Genomic DNA, 15,809 nt, shown 5'->3' with positions numbered 1-15,809 from the left:
AACATATGGAAAAAAAAGAACTTTGAATGAACTAGTTCATTTTTTGAAGTATGAACTATGAACTGAACTAGTTCATTTTAAAATGTGTGAACTGAACTTTGAACTAGTTCATGTAGAAAGTGAACTTTCCCAACACCACATAACATCCTAACAGAACCATCACACATTGCTATGCGTTCACATGCAGGAAAGAGTGACACACTGAATCTCAATGAACAGAAACTGCATCAAAATCATTATTATCCATTCCAGTGGTGGATATATTTTGTATATGTGTATATATATATATATATATAAAAGCTCTTTCAAACTATTTCTGTCAGTTTTATTTACGCCGTTATTGTCCTTATCCATTAACGCTCCAAGCACTCCAGCAGAACAATAAATCACTCTATGAATTAGATTGAATGCATTTGGAGCGTATGTTTTTTCCTTCTCAGGCACCAGTGCCTGGTTGACTGCCATTGGACAAGACAATCAAGTATTTGATTGACTGGCTCAGATACCTAGAAATAATGCGTTCTCTTTGTGGCTAATCTGTCTCCACATGCGCCAGCACCGCTTCACAGGTCTGCTTGCCAGGTTTATTAATGCAGTTCAGTTTTTTATAGTTGCATAGCGGCTGACTAGTGGTTGTGCTTTACTGTATTTTAAAATTACTCTGTGTTTTGTGTATTGGTTTAGTGGTTTGTTGTGTCCTGTTCAACAGATAATTCTGCTCTCAATGATTCTCTGAGAGATCTCTCATGCAATCGCATGTAATAGGGTGCTTTCATTTGCAATTATTAGTTCAGCCAGCGAGTTTACCCATCTACTTTGGCTAGCTAACATCGAAATGTACAAGAAACAAGCCTTATTTATAGGTTGTGAATATGTGGGACAGTGCACTAATGAAAATTTGTTCATGTCACTTCTGACTTTCTTTGGCGGAATAAAAATATATTTTGACCAAACCAAACAGTTACCAAACTTACACTGCACGGGTAAAAAAAAAAAAAAAAAGAGACAAAAAAAACAACAACAACAAAAAAAAAAACTCTTTTATGATCCAAAGGAGAAAGAAAGCCATAGAGGTTTGGAACAACACAAGTGTGAGTAAAGGACAGAATTAACATTTCTGGGTGAAAAATACCCTTCTCAAATTGAGGCTGAGGACAATCTTTTCAAAATCAAAAACATATTAATATTTCCTCAAATATAGCCAAAACTGACTGACTGACTGATTGGCTGACTAGCCAATTAACTAATTAATTTAGCAGTTTTGTTAAAAGGTTCCCAGCATGCATTTCAGCAAAGCATTATACAGTTATTGTTAAAGATTCTGTATTTTTTCTCCAAAAGGCACTTATATTTTAATACAACCATGAACAATAAATGATGTTTATACTTAATGCATTTAATACTTACTGCATTAATGTAATGTTAACTAATTTAATTTTTTGTAAAGTGTTAACATTTTAATTGAAAACATTCATTATCTTCTAGTAGGTAAAAGGGTATGTTCTTTTTGTTTTTAACCTTTGCAAAGTCAGAAATATTCACAAGGACACAATGTGTACTAAATAAATAAATAAATAAATAAATAATACAATGGAGACACAAAAACAGACAATCTTCTGCCCTAAATAATATTTCAAGTCAAGAATGTCAAGAAAACATAAAATGCAAAAGCAACACATGATAAGAGCAGACTAAAGATCTGAGAAGCAGAAACACCATAGTGCAAAACCTTGAGCAGCCACAGAGAGTTAAAATTAAAAAAATTAAATGAGACGCCTCTCACACTATAGAAAAATCTCCATCTGCAAGCATTAAATCATGTAACAAAGATGCACTCATATGGATAATTTACATGTTGAAAGGAACACAATTTCCCATGAGCACAGAGTGAGGCCGGAGAGTGTTACCTGCAGGTTCCCCTTAATGCTGTCCAACTCCTTTGATGTTTTGGAGAGTTGTCGTAAAATTCCTGTCCTCTCGGTGAAAACCTCCCTCAGCTTCTTCTCCAGCCCCTCATAGCTACAGGAAGAGAAAAGAAACAGAAAGATGACTTCTTTAAATCTACGGCATGCCTGGCAAATTCATTCTGCACGGCAGGTTACAGCGGCCCTGGAGGATTTTAAGCCATTGTGAGTGGATGATGAACTCAAGAAAACATCCAACACTTCATCACGAAAACCCTGAACAAGAACTTATGACCTCGCCTCAAAGTCACGTCAGGGCCTTTTTAAGGATTTCTTGGCGTCTAAGGTAGCAGACAGAGAAAAATATACAAATATAAAAGCCGTTTTAAAAGCCTTTCAGTACTACAGAATGGTCTAATTTGTTAACGTTAAGTTGTTAGTTGGCATTACCAACCTCACACTCACACAGGTTGCCACATTGAGGACATTGATTTATCCACTTTTTAATATACACTCTTAGAAGAAATGGTTCTATTTAGAACCAGAAATGGTTCCATCCCCTGCTTCATATATGGAACTCCAAAATGGTTCTATATAGAACCATTTTTTTTTTTTGGTAAAAGGTTCTATTGGCCAAGTATGGAACCCCAGGGTTCTATATAGAACCCAGAGGAACCCTTTTTTTAAGAGTGTATAGAACCTTTTAGGGTTCCAAATACGTAGTGCTGATAGAACCTTTTAAGGTTCTATATAGAACCCTTTCTTCTAAGAGTGTACTCCCGTTCAGAGTTTTAGTTGGATGGCGAGGATTTTTAGGTTGAGTAGACTCTCTGACCCAATTCATTTGCTGGCTTCCATGACTGCAAGCCGCTGTGTTTTACGCCAACTGGCAAACCCACTGGGTAAATTAGCAGTGGGCGGGATCATACAGACCAAAACAAAAACAGACGTTCAGACACGGAACACGCATTCCAAAGTAGAGAAGAAACTATGTGAACATAGCATGTTTCCTAAATCTCTGCAATCATATGATGGTATTTTTATGCTTTAGCACAGTCAAAAATTACACACAGCACCTTTAACCTTTGGTAATCTAAGTTAATACAAATATTCATGTTCATGTTAGATCACGCTGCATTTACTATGTTAACAGATAATAAAACGTTAACAAATGGTGAAAATAACAATAACTAATGCTGTAGAAGTTCAAGAATTTTTGATGAAAAAGTTCTAAAGAACAGCATTTATTAACTTTTTTTGTGTGTGTGTGTGTGTGTGTGTCATTATATATATATGAAGAGTTCAGATGCAAAAGCCTCTAAGTGCCATTTGAAATTTTCTTCTAAAATGGTCATTTTTATCAAGCTTATATATTCAAGTTCAGTAATTTCACTTAAATGACAATTAATAGGTAATCCTCATTGCAATTTAAGTGAAATTACTGAACTTAAATATACAAGCTTGATAAAAATGATCATTCTAGAAGAAAATTTCAAATGGCACTTAGAGGCTTTTGCATCTGAACTCTTCATATATATATATATATATATATATATATATATATATATAAAAATAATCAATTTAATGCATTCTTGCTGAATAAAAGGTATGAATTTCTTATTTGAAAAAAAAAAAATCTTAAAATGCACAATATAAAATGCACATTAAATATGTCACTATTTCCCAGCAGGGCCCAATAATAACCAGTCAAAAATCCCCTGGAACGCTAAGCTACAAAACAACCAGCCTCACCCACATAAATACTCACACACACACACACACAAATATATTTATAATGTACTTCTCTGTTAGAATTGCAACACTTTGCCAACCCAAAAAGACAGACGCTGCTGTGCATAGCACAAAAAAGAAATAAATACAATGTGCCGGGATCTTCTTTTGTCTCTGTCCCAAATACAAATCATAAATAAGTTATGTAGAGTACAGTCAATGCTTTCAACAAAGGGCTCTTTGCCAAAGCATCCTGAGCTGCTGTCGCTGAACCTTTATATGTCAGGGAAACCAAAGCACAGTCATACTAATCTCCATGATAGGAAAGCAACACCTGTGAAATAAATAAATCATGCTGGAAGGCATCATGCTTATAAAACTCCCACAGTGTGATGTCAGTGTGTGAGACTGATCAAGGGTATGGGCTGGAAGAGACGGATAGAGATAGAGAAAAAACATCACGCTCTCTCTTCTAGATTTCAATGGAGTTGGACTCATCTAGGGCAGACCACTGAGAGGTCAATAATAGAGTCTGGCTCAAAGGGGTCAAGGTTTGGCTGGTGAGTGTGACCCAGCTAGATAAATGGACCAGCTATAGTATCTGCCAGCAAGAAGCATCTTTATTCATTGACGGCCATTCAACCAAAGATGTGCATGTTATGGTGTTTACATCACTATCATTTATTAAATGCATGTGCCCTTGTAATCTTTGATCAACATAACTTCCCCTGCCTCTTGTAGCATCTGCTTTCTTCTCTGATGATGTGTTTACTGGCATGAGGGTGGGACAACCAGTCACTCACATTAGATCAACCAATAGCAAACCACAACCATCCAACGATCCAATCAATTCCCCACAGACAAAATCAAGTCCCACCCTATTTCTTCTCGTTCAAGAAGAAGTTTCACTTCCGTTACATGGTGGACAGAAACTTTTGTAGCATACTCTACTACATTTCATAAACGCATGTCGTTCCTTGTTATTTTGAACTGAAGAGACAGTCACCCGCTCCTACACACGATAGCAATGTCCGATTCGTGAACAAGCTGATTATTTTCAATTCACCTGTTAAATTGGTTCGCGAATAACACTGAAAGATTCATTTGTGAATTAGACTGATTTGACTGCATCTGTTCTCGAGTCAACATCTCACTAATTCAGATGATCTGGTCAGAGCAAGTCTCCAGTTAGCAATTCCCTGAATTCACGAGTGAAACAATTCAAATGAGCAATGAACAGGAGATCAGAAAATTAAGTTACTAATGCTGAATTAGCGTGAATAACAACTAAACAGCGTTAAAATAATGCACATGAATCCCTCAATATATTTGTAATTACATATTTGTAATGAAGTTGCAATTTATTACATATAAAAGGAACAATAAGACATTTATTAACTTTATATGTAATATCAAATACCACACCACAGTTAAAATTATAATCAAGCATGCCTGCTTTAGTATGTTAGTCAACATATTAAAAGTGTACTTCTTTAAAGGTGCATTGCACAAGTCTCTGAGTTTTTGCAGAACTACGCCCCCTCTGGCGACAAGTGAAACTGGACCTCACGCACACACACACGCTTGCACAAGCTGTTCATAACCAGCATCAGCCGGACACATCTTTTGTTACAGTCATAATGTCTTCAGAGGTAATAAAGTTATAAATCTGCAAGTCATTTTAAATATATGAAAGGAAAGACATTTGAGTAAATGTGTGTGAGGGGGAAACGGTTTTTGTTTCCATCTATCTCCATGTTGAACTGTTTTATGTGCTTACTGTATCCACTTATGATTGTATTATTAAGGAAACACGTTAATGAACAATATAAGTTATTACTTTGTATAGGACCCGTTTGAGTCGTAGAGCAGACCGGAGACCTCGCCATTTGTTGAAAGCTTCCCGATGTCGACTCTCGTCTTATTCCGACACCTGGCACTAGACAAAAGTTTTATTTTCTTTGTCTTACGTGGAGTTTGCGTTGGGGTTCGGAATGAATACCGGTCTCTTTGAATCCATCTTCTACTTTTGTGGAAAGTTGACTAAAGTTGTGTCGCTCGAGTTGTCTTCGCTGATACGGAGAATGGCGGCGAATACACAAACCTGCCAGACAATGCCAGGTGAGCGTGACGTCACGCCCCGTCTCAAATTCCGTCCCGAATCCCTCTTATTTATTTCACTGTACAGGATTATAGAGGCGATCAGAGAAGGCCCATCAAGCCCATCAGGTGGTATGAGTTACAAAAACGGGTATTTTTAACATGAAATGTTGCGCAATGCACCTTTAAAGCATGACAAAAGATTCAGATTTACTTTAAAACTTTTAATTTCACATTTGACAAATATAGAGTTTTTTTAAAAGTGTACTTATAGTTCTAGGACAATACTTTGAATGTAACTCAATCTTACATAAGACTAGCAAAGGACGTGACCCAACAAAGCACACTTTAGCACTCAAAACATTTAAATAAATAAAAAACAAAAAAAACATGCTTACATTACCGTGCAAAAGTATTCTCTTAAGTTTCCCCTCTTGTATAGATGGTAATAAAAATGTAAAGACTAACACCTGTCTAGTTGTTCAGCTAAATCGAAATGGTTTGGAATATATTTGAAAATGCGTTACTGTAGAAATGTCTTATTCAGTTTTGTATTATGTTAAGTTTTGAACTTAGGTTTAACATTTCAGAACAGAGTATAACCTGTAGGTCCATTTGGCATTGGTTGTGTCTAAGTGAGAGAAGAATGACATTGGATGCATTTGTGCCAAAGCAGTGATATAAATGACCCCCATGTTTCCATCCAAAGTTGCACTTAACTTACTTAAATCAGTAAATTTAACTGATGAGAACAAAAGCGTTGCTTATTACGATAAATGCCAAGCGGCTGACATTAGATGACCGGGAATGCTACCGGATAACTTTCTCCCGATCCCATCGACCTGCTTTGGCTCAAGATCCGAACAGCTTCGTCGTCACACCGGTACAGATAACCACAGAGTCAGGAAAATGAGGAATAAATTGGTCGTTACCACCACAGGTTGATAATTATGCTGTGACCTCTTTTGACACAGCTGTTTTGGCAGGCTCTCATACGAGAGAGACCACAGAACGTGCTCTAATGAGAATCAGCCTGTCAGACAAACAGGCTTATAATCGCATGCTGTACGCCACAGCTCCTCATCGCCAGCGATCGCATAATTCTGATTAAAGCCACACCATGTGAAGGCTGACGATTAAACACAACCCTCCTTGAAGAAAAGTTGCTTAGCTGTAAGGATCTGCCAGAAACAATCTGCACACATGAATGGTGATGCTGTCTGAAAAAGTGATTGTTCAGGATGAAGGGAGCTTTGAATAACAGCACACGACAGGCAGAGAAACAAGCATTCGCACACACAGCCTCATTAGACAGAACCTCCCTACCCACCCAGTACGTTTCTGCTCTCGACTTTGAATCATATGAAACTGATCTTCCTCCGTAATGAAGAAGTGCTGAGGCCTGGTCATTAAAGTGGAAAGTGCTGAGTTTCACAAGTCCAGAGCACACTCTAACTGCTCAGTATGGATCTATATAGGCCTTCGCTGAGGTAAAGATCAGATGGAGTGTGATTGGGCTTTAGCCAACAAGGCAGGGCCATCACTCCTCATCTCCCATTAGCCACTGTTGGACTGAACATTTCCTGCAATTTTATGTGCTTTCAAAATGATATAATCCCATAAAGAACTCGTAGCACCCTGAATATTAGAGGGTCTCTATGAGTTGTATTTACATAAGGTGAGAGAGAGAGAGAGAGAGAGAGAAAGAGAGAGAGAGATAATATATAATGTCCGGCCTAGGAATTCTGACGACATTTCCCTTTATTCAAATTATTAAAAATATGTTAAATGATTTTGTAAGCATACTGCATATACTGTATGCTTATATGCAAGTCAATTGTTCGATTTTTGTTTTTCTATGCATTTTTTTTTGCATATGTAACCCCTCCACCCGGTCCTACTCGTCCCACTCTCTGCGGGCCTCGAACCAGGGTCTCCAGCGTGAGAGTAAGGCACTCTAACAAGGAGGCTAAAGACTAAAGGCATTAGCGTCTGTCGCTGGAACGCTTATTGAGATCAGAGGAGTGAGGTTTACTCGCAAAGAGAATACTAGCTGGCCTACATTACACCCCCCTAAACCTCACTCCCATCCGGGTCATGGCACCAATGTAACCCCTCCACCCGGGTCCTACTCGCCCCGCTCTCTGCGGGCCTCGAACCCGGGTCTCCAGCGTGAGAGTCAGGCACTCTAACATGGAGGCTAAAGACTGCAGCCTCTAACGTCTGTCGCTGGAAAGCTTATTGAGATCAGAGGAGTGAGGTTTACTCGCAAAGAGAATACTAGCTCTCTACTAACTCTACTAACTCTCTGTGGGCCTCGAAGCCGGGTCTCCAGCGTGAGGCCTCTAACAAGGAGGCTAAAGACTGCAGCCTCTAGCGTCTGTCGCATAGACTCGACTAGCTGCCTGATGAAAATATGACTATTTCAAAGTGTGCTCGATTTTTTATTTTTTTTTCCGGATGTAGGTATAAGTCAGAATATTTTTTCGTCATGTCATCCGCCCGATCCGCGGTTGTAACTGCCAACTATGCATCTCTAGTGCCTATTGAGATCAGAGGAGTGAGTTTTTTTCCCAAATTGACTGCTAGCTGGCCAACGTTACACTCACCACCCTAAACCTTACTCCCATCCGGGTCATGGCACCAATGTAACCCCTCCACCCGGCTCCTACACACACCCCGCTCTCTGCTGGCCTCGAACCCGGGTATCCAGCGTGATAGTCAGCGTCTCTGGAGCGCTTATTGAGATCAGAGGAGTGAGGTTTATTCTCACGGAGACTACTAGCTGGCCTCCGTTACACATAGTAAAATAAAACCTGTTGCTATAGTTTACCCATTTTAGTTTACAAAAAAATGGGTATAGTCAAACATTCTGACATTTATCGTCAGATAAATACCTTAACTAGTGTTTATTTCTTGCCTCATATTTAAAATATTTAAAACTGTAAAATATCTTCCTCATATTTTGATTGTTTAATCGAACTTGTAGGGTCAATAAAAACGAATTTTGGCAACTACAGTGTGTTTTATATGACCAACCAATTAAAACACACCTAGCATTTAAAATTTGTAGCCATAAAAGTAGACAAAGATTAGCTGTCACACTTGTGATTATGCTTTGAAGTCGATTTCAAGACCAGTAAATGCGCATATAGTACCTCACCAAAAAGTGCACAAGTTTATGCAGTTTATTTTTACTAACAAATACAATAGAGAATAAGTAACTTCTGTACTGAATTTTTCAATACTTCAGTTGCTGAAAGAGATGAATGCATCCTGCAGCTGCCGAGCATTATGACCAAACATCTGCCACGAAACGTCCTGTTCGGCTGTGTGGGATTTAAAGTCCTCTATATGTTCTCAGCATGCTTTGAAAGTCGTGGTTATGTCAGTTTTGCATTAAATATGAATGAGAACAAAAAGGAGCAGAAAAGAGAGATAAAAAGGGAAGCACTAAATGGAAAATTGCTGGGGAAGCATTACTCCTTTTAAACGAACTGTTAGTGCCGTGTGCCGGGATGTCAGCGTCTTGCATACCATTTGCTTGAATATCAACCCTGTCATTCTTTGAGCCAGATAAATGTGACGGCAAGCAATTGGCAGGAATAACTATGGCCATTTCAAACACTGTAAAGGTACAGTAATAATGGAATTAATATTGGCAGCGCAACTGCCCATCTAAATTCCTCACTTTCTAGCCTATTCATCTGCATAAAACCCTTCCACAGTACCAAATAAATATGCAACAGCTCATACAAACACATGCACAAAGAATTCAATGCCACAGGGAGGAAATAAACAGAAAAAGGCACCTCAGCCCCATTTACAAACACAATACAGCTTATATTAGTCCACTGGATGACAGTGAACGCAACAAAAACCAATTCACATGTGAATATGTTTGAGTAGAAACACATGAAACGAGCTTGAAAGATTACACTGCACTTACTGTGAAGAAAAGCAACATGCCAGAATGCTTTGAAAAACACAGTTGCCCAAAATCATTAGTGCGGTTAAAGCTAAAATTAGGGTTCGTCATACTGTGGACAACGGTTACTGTGGAGTTTAAACTTACGATTCATGTATTTTGTCGTTTCACATTTGCAGCTCATCTACACAACCTGCGGCCAGTGCACTCTTTTCCATCTCCGTTTTGGTATTCAGATCACCGTCGTTCTGCTTTCCTGGAAATGACTTGAGATTGAGCTTTGGAGTTGACTCATAATTGCCTGATATCTTGAAATTGAAATATAATCCATAATGCATTATTGAGCATTTCATTCAGGCATGCAGGCGTGACTAGATGTGTACCACCCCTAGCCTGTGTGGCCTATTAAATCCTGTTTAAAATAACAAATTAATTGAGGTCTTCCTGGGAGGTACGGGGGTTGTTTGCCATACATGTTTGACTCCAACTCCAGAAATGTGATTCTCTCGAGCTGCTCTCTTGTCTGGTCAGATGTTAAGCTTATTAATAATGCCCAGCTGGAAGTGTCTAGCTCCCAGTATTACAGCCAGACTGGTATTGTTGTCACAGGATCTGGAGGATTTTTTTTATTATTATTAGGCCAATTTAATAACCGGAATACATTTTGTACCTCTCGGCACACTGCTAAATATATGGTAGTGAGTCAGTTAGCTGGTATTTCCTAATGCAATATTTGACAAGCACTCTGTGACTATTTTACATTGTCGAACACTGTTATTTTTGTTTGCCTCGAAGGATTAGGGTGGACGTATATATCTTATATAATAAAGAGCCTGATGACACAGTGCGCTTCAATGAGTTTGGAAAGGCTGCGATTAAAACACAAATATGTCATTAAACCTAAAGCTAGAATCGAAGATGAAATAAAGCCTGTTATTGTGGTACACAGCAGTCATTTGAATTGTCAGTTTGCGAACCATTAGGCCATTTTACATGAGAGCTGTGGCTCTGAATAATCAGCAATTTAATATATACACTAGCATAACGAACAAGAAGTTCATATTAAGTAAATTACACAATATTGCCTGTTTCTTTGTCTGTTTTTGCTCTGCCAAATGCTGTGTGTCTCCAAGCCATGTCTCCATTCCAAATAATCTCCTCATCAGGATCACAATTAGCTTTAAATCTGTCATGGCAGTAAATGCAAGCTTTACATTAAACCTGATGCTCTGAAAAAGGCTGTTTCATTTAAAGAAAAAAGGCTCTGGAATGCTATAGGTTCACAATTCAAAGGTGTTTGTAGCGGTGATCAATCAGCAAAAAAAGCAAAAAAGAATGAGCGATGCTTGGAAATCATCCAGCCCCATACTGAGCCAAAAACAGTCCAGCATGCAATGCTGCAATTTCATCCTACAAATCACAACTCAATATGCCATACTGACCAGACTTGACAGATTGCTCCACTAACATTACGGAGGGAAAAGTCACAGGAGGTCCACAAATCACAACTTGTGATGTTTGACTTCCTAAGAAAATCTTCATTTGGATTTAATTTAAATAAATTTCAAGTATGATTGCCCTCATCTCATATTTCCGAACACCCGAAACGTAGTTGCAATATTAAACTGACTAAAATCGTAATCTCGTTAGGCAAGAGTTAATTCACTGGGTACGCATTTTAATTATGTCACATGGATTACCAATATGTTGAGAAGAGTCTTTGTTTCATTCCGAAGGGCAGGGAAACATTAAAAATCAATCTCTTTCCATTACCCTCAGATACCTGTATTGACTGGCTCACAGCATCTTAGCGTTCTCACATATGAGAAAAGACAGCAATCTGACAGAGCCCACAAAGACAAAAGAATGACCTTTTGGGTTTAGTGTGAGGAAGGGTAAAGTGTCGCTGTGGGATGGTTCAGGGCCTCTGTGCTCCAAAGGCAATTTTCAAAAGCTCAGGACACGGTGTACACACTTTCTCCAGTGGAGCGTTTAGGAGCACTGCCCTGGTTCAATGAGCCTGCTTGGAAATTTAATTTGATTTTCTTTTTTTGCCATTTTGTGTTATTAAAGATGACGAAAAAACGTTTAACGATCAGGCGACAAATGAACCTCTACATAACCGAATCCGCTCATGAAATGTCAAGCTTTTTTTTACTGAATGGAGAAAGTAATAAGAAGATTCTGACGCCAATATGTTTTAGAAGGTTTGAGAGATATACACTACAGTTTTGAGGGTCAGTAAGTTTTTACTTTTATTATGTATTCAGCAAGAATTACATTTATCAAAAGTGACCGTACATAAATGTACACTGTAAAAAGGTTGCTGTAGATTTTACAGTAACTTACTGGCAGCTGGATCCCAGTAAGTTACTGTAAAAGCGTTTACAGTACCAGTACTGTAATTTAATTTACAGTGAGACAATCGTATACCGTCCTAATATTTACAGTATGAGTATTGTATTTCTCATTTGCAGTACAAGTACCATATTTTAATTTACAGGAATAATACTGTGAATTATTACATGAATACAATATTCGTTCATTTTGATGAACGAGTTCGAATAGGAGAGTCACGAACGTGCATCACAAAACAGAATTTTTTTTTTAATTTTTCGCTTGATAAAACCCTTATTCATCGTCTGAAATTGTTTATAGCCCTCTGAACAGTTTGCACTGAAACTGATCCAAGGATCTTGAACCGTTTGGTTCCCATTGAAGTACATTATATGGAATGTTTTCATCAAAAACCTTAATTTTTTTTCGACTGAAGAAAGAAAGACATGGACATCTTGGATGACATGGGGGTGAGTAAATTATCAGCAAAAGTTTTTTCTCCTTTAAATCACACCCAAACTTAACAACTACCTTACTGCTAACTATTAATAAGCAGTTATTAGGAGTTTACTGAGGCAAACGTTGCAGTTAATAGGGAGAATTGGACTCTTATCTAAAGCGTGACTGAGACTTCTTTCAAAAACATGTGGAAACTCAAGTTTTAATCAGTTACAAAACAAGCCCAAACGTTTTTTTCCTCTTTCTCGCTCTCTTCTTTCACACTAGGGAACAGAAAGAGTGATATTAAAATCAGTTCATAATCATAAGTGCTGATGTTACCCCGACTAGACTATTATTGGTCCATCGGGGCCATAATTGCATTTCAAAGATGCACAATATCAAGTAGCATTCAATCCTTTTACATCAATTTGGATTAAATAAAAGTGATAAGGTGTTTTCAGACTGCAAGCCCGCATGAACACGAGCAGTAAAAATGATTCACCGCAGCCCATAATGAAGTGTTTTGTGTCTCCTCGTGTCGTGTGGCGCCTCATTAACGAGGTAAGCGTTATGTGAAAAGCTGGGGTCAGATCCGAGAACGAAATGTGTCACTTCCTTAATCAAACCTTTTCAGCGGATAGTTTGATGTTATATTAAATGACAGATGAAAACTTAAGACCTTTGTGGTCAGGAATAATATGTTTTGATTACGTACAAGACAATAAGAGCAATTATTTGTGTATGTGGGAATCAGGTTTCGAATGACTTTGTTTGTCACGTACAGTAGCATGCGGGAGCCGAACTACATTAGCATGCCGATCTTCAGCTTCCCGTGGGGAATCGGACTCAGGTGCACTGTTTTCTCACAAGGCTTTAATTCAGTGTGAATAGGGAATCAAACATCCCTGTTTAGCACATTTGTGCTTATGGAAGTGGCTGTACTGGCTATTTATTCTCAGTGGAGTCGACGTGCTCGCTTTTACAGTAGCCTCGGGCTTGCACCTGGTTCCTTTGAGAGGAGAAATTATTAACCCTCGCCGACCTGCATTATTAATTGTCATGCCATCTTTGCAATATATGCATGCCAAGAGGAGCGAGAAAGCTCACAAGTCCTGTTCTAGTCAAATGGCAGTCGTCTGTATGGACTGCGAAAGGTCTCTCTGCAGTTGACCCCTCATCCGTCTTAGTGGAGCTCTAGGCTGGACTCTATGTTATAAGCTGCCAACCTCTGCATTTGCCAATGTTTGCTAAATGGAATCATTCCAAGTGTTGATCCCAACCAATGACGTCGCTGCTTAACAGACCTCAGTCAACCTCTTCTGATTCATCTGCATCAGCGTGTCTACACATTTATGTAAAGAGAGAGAGCGATTTTCCTTTCCTTACTCAAACGCTAAAAAGTCGGGCAGTAAAACGATTAATCGCATCCAAAATAAAAGTTTGTGTTTACATAATATATGTGGGTGTATTGTGTATAATTATTATATATATATATATATATATATATATATATATATATATATATAAATACACACACATGCTTGTATATGTATTTAAGAAATATTTTCATGTATATACTGTATATATATTTATATATAATTTATATTATATATAAATATTTTATATATAAATAATATTTTTTTCTTAAATATACATGCATGTGTGTGTATTTATATATACAAAGTAATTATACACAGTGCACCCACATATATTATGTAAACACAAACTTTATTTTTGGATGCGATTAATCGCTTGACAGCCCGACTAAAAAGCCATCAGTTGGCAATAGTTTGGCATTAATGAGGAATGATAATAAAATAGTTACTTCTCTAAAGTTGACTAATTACAATGACAAACCACAAAAATATTCAGCACAACTGTTTAAGAGGATGATAATAATAATAAAAAATTTCTTGCGCTGCAAATCATCATATTAGAAAGATTTCTGAAAGATCATGTGACACTGAATATATCAGAGGAATACATTACATTTTAACAGTGTTTTAAATTGTAGTAATATTTCGCAATATTATTGTTTTAAGGTATTTTCGATCAAAAACACAGCTTTGGTGGAGCATAAGAGAATATTAAAAATAGTATGACCCCAACCAGTGTATAACATGTGTATTAATATCACAATGCGGCTATATTATCCTGGTACTAATATATAACAAAATAGCATGCTTGTTTTTAGCAACGTTCCCATTGCAAACGTTGTAAAAAAGGGCTATATCTACAATAATAAATAATTATTTGCATTGTAAATGTAGCTCGCTAGTTTACTGAACGATCTGCCTTATTTAATGTAGTGTGAAAAATGGCACATTCTGTATGCTAATTGTGACATTTAACTGTTTACCATCAGTGTGCCGCGTTCCCTCTTATCGTATACTAAACCAGAAATGGGAATGAGATTCGTGATAATCCTTAAGGATCAGTCGAAACAAGAACAACTGATTTGGAGAACGATTGTGACCTGATGTTTCTTTCTTTCTTCCTCTACAATCATGTCCAGCGTTCCAGCTGAAATACCTGACAGTTCTGCCATTGGCAGGAGTGACTCTAAGTGATCTCCAGACTTTTAAAGGCTGATATTTGTGGAGGCAGCGCCACTAAAGCTAGTGTCAGGACCAGGGGAATGTTGGAGGAAGGGGTAATGGTTTCACTAATCTTGTACGTGCTAGACATCCCATTAAAGTTGTAGGGACAAGATGTCAAGGGAACAATCAGTGACCACTTAGAGCCACACAAAGCAGGTGTCAAGGTGCTTTCACATGTAGAAATGAGAATATCTCTTCAGGTTATCCGCTGCTGTCTAAGAAAAAAACGAGAAAAAAAAACTGTGTGGTCAAATTGGGTGTCAACCATAGGTAAAGGCTTGACATTTCGATGTGTGGCAGATAGGCAATACTCTTCTGTAGGCAGAATTACTTTTGTCATTTGGTGTATGTGAGTGTGCTGCCATGATGTTGATGGGGTGAGTCCTATTAAGAGACTATTTGGAAAAGCAATTCGAAGCATGATTTGTTCAGAAACTGATCAAACTTATTTTGATCACTTCTGAACTCTGAAACTTTATGAGAGGCATTTTAATTGACACTACTCACCACAGTGAATGAGTCTGTCTGTACACTCAATTATGTGGCCATTGGATTCAAAATGGTGTGTTAAACAGGCAATAGCTGGGTGTCACCGATAAGCATTCACTGTCACCTGACAGCTGTTCATTAGGGTTTAACAGTGTACCAACCTTTTGGGTTCATTCACACTCAGGCTGTCATACTGATACACAGTGGTGTGTGTGTGTGTGTGTGTGTGTGTGTTAAGGGTAGGTTATAACCTGTTCAAATGTCTGCCTGAAACTCATC

General features: G+C 38.0%; 1 protein-coding gene across 1 annotated transcript in view; it reads right to left on the bottom strand.

Annotated features, from left to right (window-relative positions):
* Positions 1–15,809, bottom strand: part of luzp2 (leucine zipper protein 2) — a 113,736-nt gene that overhangs the window by 39,589 nt on the left and 58,338 nt on the right. Inside the window, exon 2 of the mRNA XM_089116509.1 lies at positions 1,908–2,019. Coding sequence (XP_088972635.1) covers positions 1,908–2,019 — 112 coding nt within the window. The remainder of the gene's footprint in view (positions 1–1,907; positions 2,020–15,809) is intronic.

This window comes from Pimephales promelas, chromosome 10 (genome assembly GCF_988280905.1).
Source record: "Pimephales promelas chromosome 10, fPimPro1.hap1.1, whole genome shotgun sequence".
NCBI classification, from domain to species: Eukaryota; Metazoa; Chordata; class Actinopteri; order Cypriniformes; family Leuciscidae; genus Pimephales; species Pimephales promelas.
The sequence above is the reverse complement of the archived record's forward strand: the minus strand, read 5'-3'. Positions and strand labels throughout refer to the sequence as shown.